The 21,500-nt window shown below is 47.4% G+C and overlaps 2 protein-coding genes across 2 annotated transcripts in view; one reads left to right on the top strand and one right to left on the bottom strand.

Moving 5' to 3' along the window:
• The window catches only part of MPP1 (MAGUK p55 scaffold protein 1), a 30,681-nt gene extending 27,574 nt beyond the window's left edge, over positions 1-3,107 (top strand). The window contains exons 10-12 of the mRNA XM_019627609.1: positions 105-307; positions 560-634; positions 2,437-3,107. Of these exons, the coding sequence (XP_019483154.1) occupies positions 105-307; positions 560-634; positions 2,437-2,613 (455 nt within the window). The 3' untranslated portion in view covers positions 2,614-3,107. The remainder of the gene's footprint in view (positions 1-104; positions 308-559; positions 635-2,436) is intronic.
• A 2,402-nt stretch (positions 3,108-5,509) lies between these two features.
• On the bottom strand, positions 5,510-17,568 carry DKC1 (dyskerin pseudouridine synthase 1). The gene is made up of 15 exons (XM_019627643.1): positions 17,446-17,568; positions 16,593-16,660; positions 16,054-16,140; positions 14,171-14,262; positions 13,772-13,956; positions 13,125-13,189; positions 12,623-12,749; positions 12,261-12,391; positions 11,690-11,833; positions 9,926-10,046; positions 9,343-9,461; positions 8,434-8,537; positions 7,913-7,958; positions 6,757-6,909; positions 5,510-6,326 (listed from the first exon to the last, which is right to left on the bottom strand). The coding sequence occupies exons 1-15, from the start codon at positions 17,459-17,461 to the stop codon at positions 6,261-6,263; spliced, it is 1,524 nt and encodes a 507-aa protein (XP_019483188.1). The 5' UTR covers positions 17,462-17,568; the 3' UTR covers positions 5,510-6,260.
• Between the last annotated feature and the right edge of the window lie 3,932 nt (positions 17,569-21,500).

Genomic DNA, 21,500 nt, shown 5'->3' with positions numbered 1-21,500 from the left:
TCTATTAAATTCTCAGCGCCAAAGACAGCTAGGGTTTCAGTTCAGGCACCACGGTCCATGGCGACGACCCTGAGTGGGTCAGCAGTTTGGGTTCTTGTGCACAGATACAACACGGCAGCCTAAGAAGAATGAGGAAGACGGGAAGGAGTACCACTTCATCTCCACGGAGGAGATGACCAGAGCCATCTCTGCCAACGAGTTCCTGGAGTTTGGCAGCTACCAGGGCAACATGTTTGGCAGCAAATTTGAAACAGTGCACCAGATTCATCAGCAGGACAAGATCGCCATCCTTGACATTGAGCCCCAGGTTGGTGGGTACAGACAGGCAGGAGTGGATGGGGAAGAGGGAGCTGAAGAACAAAGCTCATGGGAATCCTTGCGAAGTTCAGATTTGCTTCATAGACTTTCAGTGGGGTCATCTGCAAGAACAGTAGTACTGGAAACCATGGAAACAGCACTGGGCTCAATGAAGCCCAGAGATGCTTATGGAGGAATGCATCATGACAGCTAATTATGTTTTTTAATCTTTTCTTCCTCCCTCCCCTTCCTCTTTTCCTAGACCCTGAAGATTGTTCGGACAGCAGAACTTTCACCTTTCATTGTGTTCATCGCACCTACTGACCAGGGCACTCAGGTGGGAAGAAGAGGGGTGTGCAGGGTGGGTGTGGGTTCACTCTCTGCGCCTGCCCAGCCTGGGACATCAACCCAGATCACTGGCCAGAGCGCTTCAGCTTGTGACCAAATGGCCCATGAGTCTCCTGGCTACTGCTCTCCTTCCTGAAAGGCCAAGAAGCCAATGGGCATATGCACATTCGATTCACTCAGCAGACAGTTATTAAACCACTAGCTAGGCCAATGACCATGCTAGGCAATGGGGACACAGCCATTGTTCCGGAAGTGCTCAGGGTCCAGTGGCAGACATGGACAGTTTGGTAAATCTTGACACTGGTGTGACCTGGGCTCAAGTGGGGCAAGCAGGGACAACCATGAAGGAGATGGCACTGAAACCACCCTTCGGGGTGGTGTGGCTGTGGGGAGTCAGGGAGAGGAGGGGAAGGAAGCCAGGAAGATACTGCAAAGCCTCCCCAGCTGCCCATTGCCCAGTTCCTACCCTGCATGCACTTGGCTGCACCTTGCTTTTTCACCAAACACAATGGAGATCTTTCCGTATCGGTGTGCAGAGAGCTTCTTCACAGTCTTACTTAGTAGCTGCATGGTCTCCCATTGTGTGTATGTAGCATAATTATTTAGTGTCACTATTCCCTTCTTTATGGCTATTTGGGTAGTTTTAAACCTTGGACTACTACACATAATACTGCAACCAACGGCCCTGTACATATCACATTTCACTTGTGTGCAAATATGTCAGAAAAACTGCAGGCAGGATGGCCAGGTCCAAGTATGTGTGCTTTGGGAATTGGGAATTGGGACAGAGATTACCTGGGAGAGTGCTTGCTTCCCTGTGCCAGCATCATGTTATCCAAACTTCCATTTCTGGCCAATTGTAATAGAGGGGAAAATGAAATCTCATTGCACTTTTATCTTATACTATACACGGTTGAGTATCTTGTTGGACATTTTTTTAAATTACATTATTTATTGCTGTAGTTTTTTATTTATTTTTATTTTTTTATTGGGGAATAGCCATGGTCATTGGTTACACATTGCTTTCATGCTACAATGGCATAGTTGACTCTTTTAAGGAGGGCACAGCTCACAGTGGCCCATGTGGGGATCAAACCGGCAACCTTGGTTATATCAGCACCATACTCCTACCAACTGAGCTAACCAGTCACCCGTCTTGTTAAGACACTTAAGGGCCATTTGTATTGCCTTTTCTGTTAATGCCTGGTCATGTCCTTAGCTTATGGTTTTATTGGGTTATTGACCTTTTTCTTATTGATTTCTAGGAACTCTGTATTAGGGTAATTAGCCCTTTGTGATACCAGTTCCAAATGTTTCTTTTTCCACTTTGGCATATATTTTGTTACTTACTGCTACAGAAACTTTTTTACTATTCTGGAGTTAAATTATCAGTCTTTCCATGGCCACTTGGCTTGGGTCCTAGAAAGAGGCCCGGGATTATAAATTGCCCTTCTCCTTGTCCTGGGATTGCAGCTCTGGTCGTTGCTGAAAAGGCTCTCCATGTTCAAAGGCAAGAACTAGGAGATGCTGGTGAAGTCCATGCCATTTCAACATAGCTACTGGTCTTCCAGAGCTGATTATTTATAATCAAGGGTAGTTTGAGATCCTCTGGGAATTGGTGTTAATTGATTGCCTCTCCATGTGTGACTCAACATTCTCAAGTAAGGTCTTCAGGGTGTGAGTATTTAAGCAGATGACTGGGAGCTGGGCAATGGTCACAATGGTCAACACCCACTTCAAAGCTGTCACTGGCCTCTTGTGCTTCATCAGTGGCTTTTTCTCTCTTTGCAGACGGAAGCCCTTCAGCAGCTGCAGAAGGACTCAGAGGCCATCCGCAGCCAGTACGCACATTACTTTGACCTCTCACTGGTCAATAATGGTGTTGATGAAACCCTTAAGAAATTGCAAGAAGCCTTTGACCAGGCGTGCAGGTCTCCACAGTGGGTGCCTGTCTCCTGGGTTTACTAAGCTTGCAGAATACAGGGAACTACTGTACACCCCTCTCCAGTATCTGAAACTCCATTCCCCTTGCTTTGAGACAAACAGGGTCACTCCAGCTAGATTTGTCAGCTTTCAGCTCTATGCAACTATCCTAATTAGGCCATAGGGTGTCAGTCTTGTTCAAGCTCCTGAAGGGCTGGGCTCTGGTTTTCTGGATACCTGGGGCCCATGATTATAGATTTCAAAAGGATCCCTGGCAATTGGGGGCCAGAAGTACTATCCAAATGCTGTTAATCAAAGATGGTGCACAAGGGGATGAAAAGCAATGGACCCTGTCCCTCGAAAGCCTCAGCTCCTTCACCTTTAATCACACTGGACATTTCATTTGTCTTTACTTTGAAGAAAGCACTTTTAACTGCAACTTTCTAAAATGCCAAAACGAAACAGCTGTGCTATAGGATGTGTGCTCTAAGAAAACCCTCAAAAGCAATAAAAATGTTGCTGTGTTAAAATGCCAAAAACCGTGTAAATCTCTGGGTTTTCACCTGCTCCACAAGACTCTGGAAAGGGAACTGTCACCTGCTTTATTTAAGCTCCTGGAGAATGGTATCCAACCGATGCCTCCCTCAAGCCAGTAACAATCTTAAGGGTCTAGAATAACCCAGCCTCTCTTTTTCTTTTTTTAAGATTTTTATTGGGGAATTGGGGGCATGGGAACAGCGCTGGGGAATTGGGGGAAGGGGAACAGACAAGCTGCCGTCGTTTTTTTTGTTCTTCAGTCTAGTTGTGGAGGACGCTGCTCCACCAGCCCAAGTCGGCACCATCACCGCGCCCCTCCCAGGCAAGGCAGACCAGTCGCTGGCCTCCGGACGGCCCGGCTGCTGGCCGCTCACGCTGGCTGCTGGCTACACACAGTAGCCCATGGCAACCCACTGCCACAGGGGCTGCAGCCTACGCCGCCGCCGGCGACCCACGGCAGCCCAGCTCCAGTTTGAGCTGTTGTTCAGCATCTTAGCTGAAGAGGGCAGTGTCACTGGCCCCCACATGCGGGATCCAAACCGGGGCCCTGTGGCGTCCCAAGCCAGCTCCCAACCATCGCGCCACTCGGCCGGCGCAGCCCAGCCTCTCTTGTATGGAGGGAGGGGGATCCGTGTGCTGGGCAGGACAGTTTGGTGTCAGTCAATCCTTTTAGCTTCCTTTATTCTCAAGAGTTTTCAGAGCACCCACGACTGGCTGCTCAGATTAAACCGAGTCCACATTAGTCCCCAAGAGTTATAAAATGCAGCTGCTAGGATTACAAACACCTGTGCCCTCAAGAAAACCCCAACACCCGAAACCCAGGTCCCCTGAGCCTGGTGTCCACGTACAATTCTTACCCTGTACAAGAACCATTAGGCAGGCATCTAGCTCCCTGCTAAACCTTGCCAGGGGCTTACATTCTGGCTGCATTTAGGGGAGGGGAAACCCAGCCTCCGGGCCCAGTGGGTCCTGGGCACTGGGGTGCACTCTGCACACCTGCAAAGGCCTCTCATGGCATCCGGTGATTCCCCAAGCAGCTGCTCATACTCATGGTTTTTGGGTAATCCTAAACCTCACCACGGCGTTCAATTCCCGGACGTCCACAACCACCCCCTGCTTCTGGCCACTCACCTGGCCATCAGCAGCTTCAGTGGGCCCCCAATCCTGAGCATGCCCAGATGTGTCTAGATCCTTGAAGGCCTGACCATCTAGCTCTCACATGCTTCCCCCCTTCTGACACTGACACCTCCTGCCAGGCCAACTCCATAAATTAGATCTTTCTCCTCTCAGTTATTACTCAATCTGTGATGAATACCCCTCGTTATCTAGTCAACGTCTTCAATAAAGATTCCAGAGTATTTGATCCCATGCCAGATGACAGGCCCTAAGGTGTATGTTGCAAGACAGAACCAGAAAGGAAACTAACGAAACATAAAGCACCCAATTTCAAATGACATCAAGGTCCCTAGATTGCTAATCCAATTATATTTGTTCTACTAGTTTGAGATCAACTATTAGAAGACCCAACAATATTGCCACAGGAATGTAAAAGACAGTTCGAGGAATATAATGTACTTTGTAGGGTGTCAGATGGTCACATGTCTTGCTAGGGAGACCGCATCATTGATGGGGTAGAGGCTTGATCACTGCACTATACACCTGAACCTGATGTTGTATACTATTGTATGTCAACTATAATATATATATATATATATATATATATATATATATATATATATATATATATATATAGTCATGGGACGTGGAGTATAGTGTGGGAGTGGAGTCAAGGGAATTGTAATAGATACATATGATATTGGGGGGGAAGTGGGGCGGCGGATTGTCACTTCGAGGGGTAAAAAGTATAACTATTACACTGTGTTGTACAGCTGAAATTAATTCTAACAAATGTATATTTCGGGCTGGCCGAGTGGCGCATTGGTTAACAGCTGGCTTGGGACACCAGAGGGCTCTGGTTCGGATCCCACATATGAGGGCCAGTGACACTGCGCTCCACAGCTAACATGCTGAACAACAGCTCAACTTGGAGGTGGGCTGCCATGAGTCAGGCGACAGCGTAGGCTGCAGCCCCTGCTGCAGTGGGTTGCCATGGGCTACCGTGTGCAGCCAACGTGAGCGGCCATACAGAACCTGGCACCTGATCTGCCTCACCCTGGAAGAGCGCAATGATGGTGCCAACTTGGGCCAGTGAAGCAACGTCCTCCACTAGATTGAAGAACAAAATGACAGCAACTTGTCTGTTCCCCTTCCCCCAATTCCCCAGCGCTGTTCCCATCCCCCAATTAAAAAAAAAACCCTTTCTTCTAAAAAAAATGTCTATTTCACAATAAAAAGTAATTTAAAACAAAACAAAAAAAAACGATTAGAAGACCCAACAGGATTACTTCAAAAACATAAGTAAACTTTTAATAAGTAAAAATTACAACCACCTCTTCCTAGCAATGAGTGATGGTATACTTTGAAAGAAAATGAGGGTTGAAACAAGAGAACACAAGCTTCTGTCATACAAGTAGCCAGATGGATTTAGGTGCGGAGGCTGTACCCAAGCTCTGAGTAAGTGTACCACTGACTGCTAGGCCAGAGGGCCTGGAAATGGCCAAGATGGAAGACCATGAGTCCTTGCCAGGCCTTTACCTGGAAGGGAGATAGACACCAGAATAGACCACTGCCCTTAGGACTGCAGACTTACCCACCCAGTGAACATGGTTCAGTTATATTCTTTTACTCTACACCATTTCACTACGCAATTTTTACAAACTTTTAAATGGGTGGGGGTAGGGGGGGAGGGTGGCAGAAGCAAATGCGTAAAGGACAATGATGTTAAAACAGCCATCAGGAAACAGCTGTACATGGTTACTGGACAGTACTGCGTCTGAAGGCAAGGCTTCCGGACTCTCCCAAGCAGGAAAGTGGGCGGTGTCAAATGTGCCTCCTGCACCCATATCCTTAAAACAGGACAGGATGAGATGACCACACCAGTTAACATCACTGAGAACTCGGGTAGCAGCTCAAGTGTGCCGTAACTCCACCCTTTCTGGGACCTATGTTCCATTCTCTCAACAACAAAAGGAACTGTTTTCTCAATAAGGCTTTCATTTCTCCTCCCAGCTGCACAGTGCTTCAAGTGATCTCCACTACCCAGAAAGCACTTCCACTTTTATTTTCTTCTTCTTCTTCTTCTTCTTGGTGGTGTCACTGTCCTGGCAGAAAGAGAAAGCAAGCTCACAGAATTATGTTATCAGAACCATTACCACTGTCCCAAAAGGAAATCTGGGAAGTTCCGCACAGCCAAGTAAGTGTGCAGGACCTGTCAGGACATTCTGCCTGAAATCTGTTTTGCACATGATGAAGTCCAGAGCTTGCCCGCGGTGCCCCAGTGGTCCACTTTTACAACCAGACACATCCGGAGTCCCAAGCTACACATCCTCTCTACCCACCATTAACAGAGCCCTATGACCAGTTAGCATCAAACGCCGGGGCTTGCCTCTGTCTATCCCATTGGGCCGGTGGGGGCAAAGGCACTCCAGGAAGCTGGGGCAGCTCCCAATGGAACCAAGCTGGCACCGCCTGGGCAATCCCTGGCCCTCTGAGGACCAGGCGGGCCCAAGTGGCCTGAATGTGTCTACATACCGCGTCGCCATCTCCCGGCTCGCCTGCACTCTCCTCAGCAGCCTTGGCCTTCTTGTCCTTCTTCTTCTTCTTCCCCTTCTTGATCAACTTTGGAGACACTGGAGACGCTGGGGATGCTGGGGAGGTCTCGTCACTTTCACTCTGTCGCCTCCGCTAAGGTGAGACAATCGACCAAATGTTAGATCTTGGGCAAGAATGGAGGAGAAAGGTTCAGTAAGGCAAAAGGTGGGGTTGGGCGGGTGGGGGAGGACCAGAAAAAGTCCTGAGTCCAGTAGGAAGTTTTCTACTTATGAACCCCATAGGTCCTGAGATTTACCAAGGGTCTGAAGACAGTCTCATCCACAAAGACCAGGAAGCCATGGGCATAGCCGAAGCACCAAAGCAGCAGCGTGGAACTTGGGGATGGAATGATCCCAGGCAAGCTATTTCTCTGGAGGCCAACCTCACTAGTGTGCAAAGTCGGCTGCCATGCCTCCTGGGGCACTACCACAAGTCCTAAGAGGTGGCAGGGAAGGCAGGAAAAGCTCTTCCCAGAAAGCTCAGGGCCGCACACATCATTCTCAGACTTCTGAAACACTGACCTGGTGCTGTCTAGAGGCGGCTGCCAACCTCTGGTGATTTTGCTCCCTAAGTGTCATACAGCTGCAAGTGTCACAGCCTCCAATTGCAATACACCTGTGCCACCACTTGGGCGCCAGCTACCATGCACCCTCACTGTTTCAGGGGTATTGTCTTAGCTGAGGTGGAAGATGAGGCCAGTTCGATTCCAGAACCCACCCCACAGCAGACACAACAGGGCATGTGAACTGGCACCTGCAGAGCCCTAATGAGCGCCCTGGGAACACAGCTCCATGGGCACCATGCTCCCACGGGGGTGGGAAGCCCTGCGGGACTGAGCCAGGATCCATGGCCAGACCACACAGTCGTCGGTCAGCAAGAGAAGCCAAACAGAACCATCTCGTGACACACATTCCAAACAGATCTCAGAAGGGCCGGCCGAGTGGCTCAGTTGGTTAAGAGCTTACTCAAGAGTTTGAGCTCTGAGCAACAGCGGTTTGAGCCCGGGCCTGAGCTGAGCTGCCACTGAGCTGCCAACAGGTGGCAGGGTGGCTCAGCTAAAACAAAACAACCAAACAGATCTCAGCATGCCGCTCACCTTTTCGGCTTTCACGGTTTCAGGCAGCACCTCTTTCTTCACATCACTGAAAGGAGAAGTAGCCGTTGGTCAGATTCGCTGATCAGCTTTCCCTGCAGAACCTGCTGCACCGGCATCAACCAGTGATATCTGGCAAGTCTGAAGCCATCATCAAAATAGTGACGCTGGACAGAAGAACTCACCACTTACTGTTGCAGACTGACTCCCTCTAGAGTCCCACAAGCCAGACTAGAAAGGGATAACTGTCTGCTGGGCAGGCACATGCCCCTACCTGGCCCGGGCAGTCAAGGTAAAGCAACCTGCTGCTCCCTACAGCCTCCCAGGCCTCACGGAGCACCACATGGGTTCCCCCCACACACAGCTGGGCCCCACGACCTCCTGTCCTAATTTGTACCATCTACCCATGAGCTCCACACCCTCCTATCCGCACTGCAGCTGGCATCCTCACCTGTAGTGACCGCATCCAAAGGCAAGTGTGCCATCTCTGCCTGCCCTGGGTCTCTACAACACCCTGCCCTCACCTGTAGTCGACATACTCCTGCGTCCAGGTGGCAGGTGTACTGTCCGTGGGCTTGCCGTGCTTATCCAGAAGGCCCTGCTTGATCATCAACCTCTTCTGACTTGCCTGGTGGACCGTCAAGGTTTCAACATGAGGACGGTGTCAACACATAAAGCAGGTATTATGACTGCATGCAGCCTGCTCAAATGACGTTCCTCCCTTGTGCATTGTCAGCTGGGTCTCGCTCCTCTAGAGCACTCCAAACTCACCCACTCTCTCCAATAGGAGCAAACGTGGACTTGTTCAAGTCTAAGGTCACGAAGCTTATATCCTAGCAAGAGCCTGTGCAGAGTCACCTGTGGCACAGGGCCTCTGCACATGCTAGCCCAGCACCCTGGGCCTCCCCTCCCCACATCAGTATCTAATTGCATACCCTTCACGCTGGCATGGCTCAAGCGAAGGCCCCTTACCCAGAACCCCTCACCAGGCTGAACCCCCTCACTGTGGGCTCTCAAGGTGCCAGGCACGCCTGCACTCCTTGATAAGCCCTCAACTGGGCTCAAGTTCACCAGCCTATTGTGCAATGTGTGATGCCTATGTGCTTCCTCCCATGAGACTGACACTTCCAGGGTCTGAGATGGGAACATTTCTACTCACCATCAACTTCCCCAGAGCCCAGCACAAGGCAAGGTTGTAGCAGTGGGGGCACAACAAGAGCTGCCCAAGTATTCAACAACGCTAAAGAGAATGACCTAGCTGGCCGAGTGGCTCCGTTGGTTAAGAGCTCGCTCAAGAGTTTGAGCTCTGAGCAACAGTGGTTTGATTCCTGGCCCGAGCTGAGCAGTCGCTGAGCTGCCAACAGGTGGCAGGATGGCTCAACTTAAAAAAACAAGAGAATGTCCTGGCAGGGCATGCACCCAGTCCCGCTTACCTTGGGACCTAAGCCCCACTTCCGAGGGTAAGTGTCTCTCTCCATGATCACTCTCTTGATCTTGGCTACTATCCCATGGTCGCAGGTAGAGATGACTGCTGTGGTCATTAATGCAATAGCTGCAGTGTCGTAGAGATAAAGAATGATTTCAAGGGAAAGATCTGATAACCAGTAAGCCCAAATTCTACCGTTTCTGCAACTTCTTCAAACTCCCAGCTCTGCCGCCTTAACTGAGGTGTCTTCCGCTGAGGGTGTGCATGTGGATATACAGACCACGGGTGGGCTAAGGCCCTTGGTCAATTACCACGGACATCTGTTCCCACTCATTGATTCCCTTTTCTCACTGGACAGCCCAGCTGCTGAGACATGGCCTCTGACAGCAGCCCGTGGGACAAAGGGAACCCCCACTTACCGCTGCCTCATCTGTACCTTCTGACATGGCTCTTCACTGTGACCACCCCTACAGGTGCTTGGCAACACAGCGAGTAGATGATGAGACTGAGGAGGGCAGGACGTGGGGACCTGCTCTTCATGAGCCTAGCTATGATAGTACAGAAGGGCGGAGGGCACCTTCCCCTCTTACCTATGCAGATTGCTTCCCCTTTGGTGGTGATGACCACAATCTCCTGATTTACTTCAATGCCATCCTCGTATCGAAGAACACCCGGAAGCATGATCTTCGCCCCGTAGCAGATTGCATTCACCTGCAGGGATGGTACCACCCTTAAGAACCCAAGGCACTGCCCTCCATCCCACACCTACAGCAGAGCAAAGAAGGACAAGGGGGAGAGGGCCTGCAGGCATCTCCCCACCTGTGAAATGGTGCCAACAGCACTGACAGTCATTGGCTGCAATCGGCACGTGAAGGGACTTCGAATAACAGCAGCCAGGCACCATGCACTAGGCACCTTACACACGCTGACTTAGAAATGTGAAAGAGGCCTTCACATAGCTACTCCTTGTACATCTGTGCAACTGAAAGATGGTTTCATCTTAAGCCAAAACCCAGCCTTAGTTTTACTTAACTGTTCTTCTCTATGCCTTATTATTAGGAAAAAACTTTGACAGGCCTAGGGACTGATTAGATTTATTGGGAGATCTGGGTAATAACAGGCTCCCAAAATAACTCACAAGCCAGACTACGAGTCCTGCTGAACCAATACAAACAAGTTTTGGCATAACTTATAGGCCAATAGGTATGAGTTAATGTCACCTGAGTTCGGTGGCATTCAATACATCCATCTGCCTTGTCCCATCATCTTCACTCACCTAGATCTCTTTCGCTGCCAGTATTCCACGCTCCCCTTAAATTCACCCAGAAGCTACCAGTATGACCCCAGCATAAGGAAGGTGTATCACAATTATATTGGTTTTATGTGGCTATTGTCATAGTGGCATGCTTCAGCATACCTCTTTCATTTTTCTCTGCTTTTTATTATGAACTATAACATATAAAAAAATACATCAAACATATGAAAAACATATCAAACATCTAAATAACTTAGGATTTAAATGAATGATAAACCTCTATTAAATATACAGAAATTTATATTCTTCAAAGTTGGAGAACTTTTATTGCTATGTAACACTTAACAAAAACTGGATGTGCACTTGGCTACAAAGACAATCTTAATTTATAAAAGGCCACATTCTCTGATCATTACACCATTAGAAATAAGGCTGTTTACAAAATTCTGCACTACTTGGAAAGTAAGAAATTCATCCTTAAACGCTGGCCAAGTGGCTCAGTTGGTTAAAAGCTCGCTCAAGAGTGTGAGCTCTGAGCAATAGGGTCGCCGGTTCGATTCTCGGCCCAAGCTGAGCTGCCAACAGGTGGCAGGATGGCTCAGCTAAAAAAAAAACACAAAAAAAACTCATCCTTAAAATCACTACTAAAGAGGAAACCCAAATTGACATAATTAATTGCATATTTACTTGCATCATTAAGAGGACTTCTCCCAATGTTATTTAGTAAATATGCTAAGAAAAAAGGTTTGAAAGGTCCAGTGATGTTTAGGTTTTATAGACTCGAGGAAAATGTTTAATTAATTTGCCTCATTTTGAAATACAATTAGGCCTAGCATTAGTCTTTTACTTGAATTTAGTGTGTTTGGTATTGATTTCATTTAAAAAGTTAATCATGAATACGTCCACTATTAACAAAAAAAAAAGGAAAAAGGAGTCCAGTGTCCAATCTATGAAACCAAAAAAAGGAAAAGATTCCCCAAGGAAAATGAGTTCACAATGTCATGTTTCATCTCAAGTAGAAAAGTTTTCAGAAAATGAACCACGTGTCATCTTTGGAGTCACATTTTTTCCAAACATGGACTCAAAACCCAGAACTTACTGCACTGTCTTTCATGACTAGCCGTTTATGAGATGTCAACAGCTTTTCCAAAGGGTACACAACTCGCCGCAGGTAACTCTCATCCTTGTGGTTGTCGTACAGCCACTGGGCATCAAGCACATCATGCATCGTCACCATGTGGTCCTGAAAAGCAGCCATGTATGAAATTTATTCAGTGCCATTGGATCTCAAATAGCCCAACAGACCCCAAAATTCTGAAAACTGAATAAATTTAGTCTTATCTGCTAGTCCAAGCTCATTGGTCTTCAGTCACTTTAGAATTACTTCTCTCTGAACATCTTTAACTGCTGATTATCATTAACTGCTGATTATATATTTAAATCTGAGCAAGCATTTTTGTAGGCTGGGAAGTAAATGAATAGAGTAATGCTTTCTATCCAATCATCTCCCCTAGCCTGTTTCAATGTCCCAAAGTTTAATTAACAGAACAGGGGGAGCTGCCCTGAACTGAACTCAACACTTTGGAAATTGCCTTTTCCAGGATGTGAAGCAGGCGGAGTTCCACCAAGGGCTAGACTATATTAAGTACCAGCTCTACTTCTCAACCCACCTTTTCGCTCATGACTCCAGAACGAATTCTCCGAAGTTCCTGCATCTGACCGCCAACTCCCAGTAATAAACCAAGGTGCACACACAGTGTCCGAATGTAGGTGCCAGCCTCACAACTCACCCAAAAGATTCCTAAGACACACACACAAAAGTAGCACACATTTTCGGAAATGAACACATCACTAGTTGAGAAACCCAGACCTGAGCCAGTGAGACTAGAGACGACAGGCACACACAGGCCACGACCACACCATATGCTAAGGGCCTCACCTACTTTTAACAACCGAGTATAATCTTCAAGAATGCATTCCTACCCACCTAAGGTCTATGTAAATTCAATTCCTCACAGGCCCAATGACCCACCTAATCTTCTTTCGGGATCGTATTCAATCATTTTGCTCTCGTAGATGGTCCGCACTCGGAGTTGCCTCTTTACTGCAGCAATAAGTGGGGGTCGCTGGAATAAGGCACCTGTCAGAGTTTCTAGGGCCTGAGAATAAGCACAAACCAAAATAAAGTCTCTCACTGCATGGACTTTCAAATAAAATCAAAGGGCGCATTTTGGGATTTTAAGGACACAACTGAAACACAAGTTTTTTTCAATCATTTAAGATCTCAAATGCCCTTTCAATTTTTGCTTTTCTTCAACACACAGGGATGGCTCAGTGTTAAGCTGAACCCTCTCCTCAGAAGGGACATGGCTGGAAGTGCCTTGGCCATCTGCAGTCACCTGACCAGGTTGGCTATGGCTGCCCACTGAAAGGGCAAAAGAGGCCAGCCAGGAAAGCTGACCTGTCTACAGATGCCTAGGGGGCTCAGAGATCCATGTCACCAAATGATGCCCTCCCTACAATTACAGACTTACCCTAAAAAGTTGAGTGCCCCCTTCAATAGCATTGTGTAGCCGGACAATTCCCACATACTCTTTGCCTGAAAAAATGACAAAAAGTAGTCAGGTGTGGCCACTGAGTTTTCTGTCTTTTTATATACCCATATCACTCCCATTTTGTGCAGCAGGAAAAGCAGGCAATTTGACCTCTTATTAGGTTGCATGGTACAAACATGGGAAAGGAATCAAGATACTTTCTCTCATCAAGAGTTCAACTTCCAATGTGCTGACAGGGATAGTTGGAGTTCCCAGTGCAGAGCCTGCCTGGAAAAAACTTTGCAAGGTCAAGTAGGAGAATATTCCCTGATGAAAATGAGGGAAGGGCCTTTAGGCAGAAGCAGCAGCATGGAGTTAGAGGAGCCTGGAATGATAAGCTAAGAGTTGGTTGGACGCAGGTCTGCCTCAGTGTGTACACAGTCAGTACCTGGAACTCCAAGAAAGGCAGACAAACCAGGGTCCGGCAGGACAGAAGGCACGTAGAAACCAAGAGCAGCCCTGCTCAAGAGCTTTTTACTAATAAATAAATCATTTCCAAGAGCCAATACATACATAGAAGGGAAATACAGAAAACCTTCCAATACAGAAATATAGTTAGCTACCTCTTCCTTCCCTCTTCCACATACCTGCGCTCTGCTGTGATTTTACCAAGCGAGTGGCTCGTTCTATGCACACGATTAAACAGCCAGTCACCTTGGGATCTAGAGTACCACTGTGTCCTGTCTTCTCCACTCGAAGTATCCGTCGGATCCATGCTACCACCTCATGGGAAGAGGGGTTGGAGGGCTTGTCAAGATTAATGAAACCTGTCCTAGAATGGAAAAGAAATTACTTGGCCATTGGCTCTGATCATCTAATAAAAACTAAATTTGAAGAGTAAAAATGAAGGGTTCACCATGAGGACAGGTTATATGATGTTTAGGGCAATGCCATTCTACAATGCCACTACCTCTTTGAATAACTGATGTGAAAGGGTTATTGTGAAAAGAACACAAGTTTGAACAGTGCTTAATCCCAACACTTACCTGATATAATCCCCAATTTCCCTCTTCAGAGGACTTGAACCACAAGGAAGAGGTGTATAGTGTGTCGTCCTCACATTTAGCTTATCAAAATTCTAGAAAGCAATGACACAACACAAAATAAACTTAATAAGCCATTAATATACATAAAACCTGAGTCAGCACTACCACCAACAGTGACATGGTTACCGTTACAGTTCATAAACTTGGATGTTGCTCCTATATGTCCATTATCTGCTGTGACAGACTGTAAACCTTACACACTGGAAAAATTACCCATGAATAAGACAAATTTCTTTCCAGCGGTGACAACTTCCCCATGAAAACACGCCTCTCAGGAAGGATTTCCCGCATCCCTTTCCAGAAGAAAACAGGAACACAAGAGAAGGGGCCTGGGGCAGAACCCCAATTCCCACTTCATAGCTGTGAAATGCCCAGGGGGCTATACAATCACCACTGTCCCTAGCCATGCAGAAACACTAGTTTTACGTGCTGGCTGTTCCACTGTCCTCTGTCAGCCTACAGGAGGAAAAGCGAGGCTTTACAGAAGGATGCTGCTTCAGAAGGAAACAGCACGAAAAGCACCTGAGTCAGGACGAGTGAGGAACCATCATCCCAGTAAACACATTCTGGATGGATGGATGGATGAATGCGTAAATAAGGCAAATCTGATCACTCTTTACAAAGAGACTTCGTGGGGTACCACAGAACAGAGTGGGCTTCACTGTGCAGGTTTATGAATAAAATATGGACTAGCTTTGATTTTCTCAAGGACAAAAGACAGCCTAATTGAGGACTGGCAACAATGTCTCTGAAACATAATTAGCTTGTTCCTGCTGCAGAAGCCCCTAGCTCTGCTTTTCTCATGTCTGCTCCTTTTCACTTTCCTCCTTTGAGGCTCAACCACTGGTCTGAAGGAGCTCCCCTCAATTGAAGCCCATCTTTTATATCACCAGTTTCATTTCATCATGGTACTTACCACAAATAGCCATTATTTTTTTTAACTATCTCCTACCCACCCCTAGATTGTAAGTTCCATGACAATAAGGACTTTGCCTACCATAGGTTCACTGGCATATTCCCGGGGCCTACAACAGAAAAGCAGATGCTATCTAAATGGAAGAGACATCTGGCCAAGCAGAAATTCAACTGTGTTCAATTATATAAGCAAATCTCATTCGTCTGCCATTATATACACATTTTACTAAAATACTTTGTCAAGGGGTGTTTCTCAGTAACTTTTTCTAGCCTTTTTCTCCTAATCTCAGAGCTGGTGCCCACTAAATCATTTGTGAAGCCTGTAATTCAAATCATTACTACTCTATTTATAATCCAACACAACACAATAATTTATAGAGGACATGTTACATGCCAGAGGCTGTGGCTAAACACATTTTATGGATTACCTCCCACAGCCCTCACTCAGCCTGTCTTACTAAGAGAAGATATGCACAAACAGCCTCAGAGAGGTTAAAATACTGGCCCAAGGTAACACACTGCCTGACACAAATGGGTCTGGCTTCTAAGCCCATGCTCCTCAAGCACTGAAGCAGTCCAACTGCAAGTGTGGCCCACAATTTGGCACAAGTCCATAAGGTGGATTTAAGTACAGAAACTGAGGACTAATTGTTTATAAACTCTGACAGCAGTTCGACGTTGTTTCAACATGTTAACTATACTCTATGACAGTGTTGGGTGCACTGAAAAAAAACACAACAATAATAACCTGGTCCTTTATCTCAGACACCTGAGGAACACCGCTTTAGACTGTATCACCTGGCATTTCTTTAGTGAAGAATGCCAGCATTAAACACTCTTAATAAACTGTTAACACAAATAATGTAAAAAGCTAGGCACTGACCTGATACACAATCATAACCACATACCTTTAGCAACAGGGGCCACTGAGATGTGTCCAACTGAGCCACTTTGGATTCAGGTTTGATAAGAAATTCTTCACCGTGTTGTATTTCCTTGCATGGGAGAGAAACATACCCTCTTAGGTTTCCCACCTGATTTTGAATAATTCCATTACTACCACAGAAGCCTATGCCCTTCCAATAGAAAACCAGGTAGTCTCTGCCTCTTCACTAAGACCTCCAAGAGAAAGAAAAGAAACGAGCCAGGATCTCAGAAGGGTAAGTTAAGTTCCCCCAAGATGGATACAGCTATTTAAAGAGAAAGAGGGATAGGGGGTCTGCAGGTGGAATAAGAGGGAGAAAATTGCAGGGAAAGCGTTTGGTGAGGCCAGGCCATTTAGGAAACTACCTGATAGGAGAGGCTTAGGTTGACTGGGGTTGTGCAGTTTCTACGCAACCAGCAACCGCCCAATTCCTTCAAAACCTTTAAAAATAGTTGTCTGTAATTTGTTATCTAAGTGATCTTTCTTTTTAGTCAAAACAAAGTAAAACATATTTCTACTCACTGCTACATCTTCTTCTGGTAATGACTTCAGCCCTTTTTTCTTCTTATGCTTCTTCGGCAAAATAAATACTAAAAATAAACAAACAAACCCCGATTTGGGAGTTCTCCCCGAAAATAAAGGCAAATAAGTTTAAAATAGAAAACGAAACCAAAGCAGGTATTAAATGGACGTTTGGCCTAGAATTACTGGGGAAAACAATGTAGGTAAGGCCAAATACGTGGGTTGCTCAGTAACTGACGGCAAGCGGTAGCACATGTCAGCTGCCGATCGATTCACCACGTGGCCATGGCGGGTCTTAACCATGCCGCAGAAGCGCTCGACCTGCGGGCTGGAAAGTTCCACCAGTGAGCGCTTGACTGGCGGCGCGAGTTTGTGACCTCTAGAACTTTCTTGCGTGTTGGACCTACGCTCACGCCGGAGCCCCCTGGCCCCTTCTCTTCCACGCCCGTTCCAACCACTCTTTCCTCTCCTCATCGTGGGGCGCAGACCGCGGCGTCTGAGCTGCCGGCGGCACAGGTACTGCTCGGTCTCCTACCACCGCAGGGTCACCGGCACGGCCAACGCCTTTCCATGGCGACCCGGGCCCTAAAGGGGCTGTGCCGTCAGCGGAAGGCCCGGGTCTCACGGCGCCACCTCATCATGAGAGCCTCCCGCTTTTTGGCCCTCACCCGTTGAGCCAAAACGAAGAAGCAAGGCCGGCAGGAAACCCGGCGGCGACCGTGCCAACCCAGCGGCTGGAACCAGCAGAACTGGGGCCCCGACGCCGTCCACCTCCCCCCGGCTCTCCAAGCAGGCTGAGCTGGCCCCGCTAGGGGATACTCGGCCCGACCAAAGGCGAGATAATGACCCCTACCTTCCATGTCCGCCATGTTGCCCCACAGAGCGTGCGAGCCGCGTGGGCCACAGCCAAGAGAGGGATTAGACTCCCGCCGCCGTCAGGGCGCGCCACTAGAACCCGCCCACCTCTGCACCGCCCCGTGCGTGCCGCGACGTGCGGCAGTGTCAGGGTAAAGGGGCCGAACCTGAAGAGCGCGCGGGACGCCTCCACAATCTCATTGGCTGACTCAGCCCGGGTAGCGTGCCTGCGCATGCGCGTGCGCGCGTGCTTTGGGCCTGAACCCCGCCCTTGGCAGCACGGGCCGCGATTGCGTACGCAGCCCGCCTTGGCAGCCCGTAGTCTGTGGGCGTGGTCCGGGCCGCTGTTCACTTACCATTTCTGTGTTTAACCCGGGCTTGGGCACCTGGGCACCCAGATGAGTACGCTATTAAGTGTAGCTCGTTGCTTTCTAGCCAACCCTTTAAAGTTGGTGTCTGATCAGTGCCGATTGAAAAATGAAAACGTTAAGGCACAGAGAGGTTGAAAGCCCTTTGCTGCTTGCAATTGCCATCCAGCTAGAACCGCGCTGGCCAGTAGGAATAGAGTGCGAGCCACTTGAGACTTTTCAATTTCCCAGCAGCCGCACGCGGGGAAAAGTAAAAAGAAAAACGGTGAAATTTATTTTAATAACGAATTTTATTTAACCCAGTGATCCGAAATATCATTTCAACATATAAGCACCACACAACATTATGAATGGGTTATTTTACTTTTTTTTTTGTACCAAGTTTTTCACGTGTGTTTTACACTTACAGCACGCTTCTGTTTGAACTCCACGAACGGGTGTCCATGTCAAGTGCTCTATAGTCACAGGTCACTAATGGCTGCGGAATTGGACAGCCAGGATGTAGCAGCTTCTGGTTCAAGCCCTCTTCCCTTCTGTCTTTGCTCTTCTCACTCTTCTGTCTCAAGCGGGGGTTCTTAAACGAGCCTCTATGGACTTGATTGACCCCTGGTTATTCAGTTCTTTATTGAGTTTGTAAATAGAACTTTTTGCCATTATCTTTTCTAATGAGTTGCTGCTGACCTAAGAGCACAGCTATTGCTCTTCTTCCATTCCTTCTCCACCGTCCAGAGAATACAAATTTTTCAGTTTTGTTTTACTGTGGCTTAAAAAAAAATGACTCGTTTTCCCTCATGTAACTTTTCATCTATCGAGAATTTATTTTGGTATATGCCAAGGTAATAATAATGATCTAAATTGACTTTTTATAGATAACCAAAGTCCCCAGCATCAACCAATCCATGAGTAGTTCATTACTTCCCCCATTATTTTATAATATTTCACTAATACATATTTGGCTGAATAAGTTTGAGGTATTCACTGAGGTTTCTCCTATGGGCTTCACCTTTCTCCAACACTCAACAGATCTGTTAGCTAAGTCCGTCAGCTTTGCTTTCAAAAGAGATGCAGAATCTGATGGTTCTTCACCCCCTTCACTGCTGTCAACTGTAGTCCATGCTATCCTTATGGGTTTCCTAGAGTTTTTTCAGTGGCCTCCTGCAGTCCCCCCTGCTTCTACTTTTCCCAACTATAGTGTCTTCTCAACACAGCAGCTGGAAAGAGCCGTTAAACTATAAGTCAGGCCATGCCCCTCCTCTGCTCAAAGCCCTTCAATGGCTTCCTTTCTGTAGTGGGGTGAAAAGTAACCCCCCAAAAGATATGTCCTAACTCCTGGACCCCATGAATGCAACCTTATTTGGAGAAAGGGTCTTTGTAGATGTAATTAAGTATCTCAAGATGAAATCGTCCTGGATTACCCAGGTGGACCTCAAATCCAATGACAAGTGTTCCTAGACAAGAAGTGAAAGACACACAGAAGAGACCAAGACCATGTGAAGATTGAGGAAGAGATTGGAGTGGTTTCCGACTTCCAGCATTCAGAATTGTGAGATAATAAATTTCTGTTGTTGAAAGCCACCCAGTTTGAGGTAATTTGTTATGCTAGCCCTAGGAAACTAATACATCACGCTGCCTCTTGGCTGTTCAGGACTACCAGGCACATTCTTCTCTCTTCCTTAAATGTACCTGGTTTAGGGCCGGCTGAGTGGCTCAGTTGGTTAAGAGCTCGCTCAAGAGTTTGAGCTCTGAGGGCCGGCCGAGTGGTGCGATGGTTAAGAACTCGCTTGGGATGCCAGAGGGCCCCGGTTCGGATCCCACATATGAGGGCCAGTGACACTGCCCTCCACAGCTAAGATGCTGAACAACAGCTCGACCTGGAGCTGGGCTGCCATGAGTCGCCGGCGACGGCGTAGGCTGCAGTCCCTGTGGCAGTGGGTTGCCATGGGCTACCGTATGTAGCCAGCAGCAGCCAGCGTGAGCGGCCAGCAGCCGCAGTGAGCGGCCGTCCAGAAGCCGGCGACTGATCTGCCTCGCCAGAGATGAGCGCAATGATGGTGCCAACTTGGGCCAGTGAAGCAACATCCTCCACAACTAGACTGAAGAACAAAAACGACAGCAACTTCTCTGTTCCCCTTCCCCCAATTCCCCAGCACTGTTCCCATCCCCCCAATTCCCCAATAAAAATCTAAAAAAAAAAAAAAAGAGTTTGAGCTCTGAGCAACAGTGGTTCGGGTCAGCCCGAGCTGAGCAGCCGCGGAGCTGCCAACAGGTGGCGGGATGGTTTATTATCTGTCTCTGTACTAGAATATTATTAGCCTTATGAAGCCAGGAAAATTTTGTCTATTCTATTCACTGCTATATACCCACCTCTAGAAAACGCTTATTAAGAATTTGTTGAATGAATCTGTCTTATGAATCCAGAAGCCCCATGGACCTTCCCTTACCAGTAGAAGCAGCTCCTCCTCCACTGACTGATGAGACTGACCCTGCCTTTCTTGGAAATCTTGTAATGAAATCAGCTGGTCAGTTTCTAGCAATGGGATGCCAATTCTCCTTGTGCCCCACTCCTTCCATCCCTCATTGTCTCCAATCCCAATTCTCAAGGAGGTGGGAATGTTGGAATGGAATTGTCATGTGCATCCCACTGGCACACCCCTTAATTACATCCCCTGAGAGGGCCAAAGGACATTCCTTTCACCAAAACACTTAGACTTGGGGGAGGGGAGTTGTCACTTCGAGGGGTAAAAAGTGTAACTATTGCACTGTGTTGTACAGCTGAAACTAATTCTAAAAAATGTGTATTTCATAATAAAAAATAATTTAATTAAAAAAATGTAATTGATACCAAAAAAAACACACAAAAAACACTTAGACATATTTTGGTAAAGGTTCTGGAAAACTAGTCTGGGAAAGGAGGTGGGAAGCGTTGCCATGGAAACAGGCTTGCAATCCCAGTGGGAACGATGGGATCATGGAGCTGCAGAGGCCAGGTGGTGGCACTAGTTCTCAGAAATAGGATGAGTATCATCATATGCAGCAGGACTGGCAGCTGGAACCAGAATGGTTTCCTCCCATGGATCTTTAGTGGTGGTTAACTGATCATGATATCCTGTTAGTAGGCTACCTGTAGTAGCCCATGATCTGTACAACACTAGCAACCGACAACAAAAATCTCTCTGTCTGGTGAATGGCGGCCTGCCTTGAATCACCACAGTGGAAAAATCATGGCCCCTCATCTAATTCTGAGACCCAATCAGTCCACAGGCTCAGAGCCCTCAAGCAAAGGGGAAACCAGATACACATAACACTACAAGTGTATACTGTATTTTTAAACCTCCCTCCCACTCTCTCCTGGGTTCATAGAATGCCACTGTAGTCCACTGGTCAGAAATGGAGTCTCAATCTGTCTTTTTCCACTGTGGGTCCCCCTGAGGCTCTTTCCCCAGTTCCTGATTGCAGAATTGGAATAAACAAATATGCAGATAGAAGAATCCCCACAGGGGCTTCCTGACTCAAGGACTGAGGTACAAAGAAAGGTCAAAAGGAGTCACCCAGCACTATCTCTGCAATTCTATGCCACATTACCATAAGTCCCCAGAGATTGACTTTATCGCCTCAGGGGGCCCCCGAGCCATCATGCTGCTCTGCTACATTAATGACTTGCTGAATGGGCCTGATGCATAAGAAG

The sequence above is a fragment of the Hipposideros armiger genome, unplaced genomic scaffold (genome assembly GCF_001890085.2).
Source record: "Hipposideros armiger isolate ML-2016 unplaced genomic scaffold, ASM189008v1 scaffold_738, whole genome shotgun sequence".
NCBI classification, from domain to species: Eukaryota; Metazoa; Chordata; class Mammalia; order Chiroptera; family Hipposideridae; genus Hipposideros; species Hipposideros armiger.
This window is presented reverse-complemented; position numbering and strand designations above follow the sequence as displayed.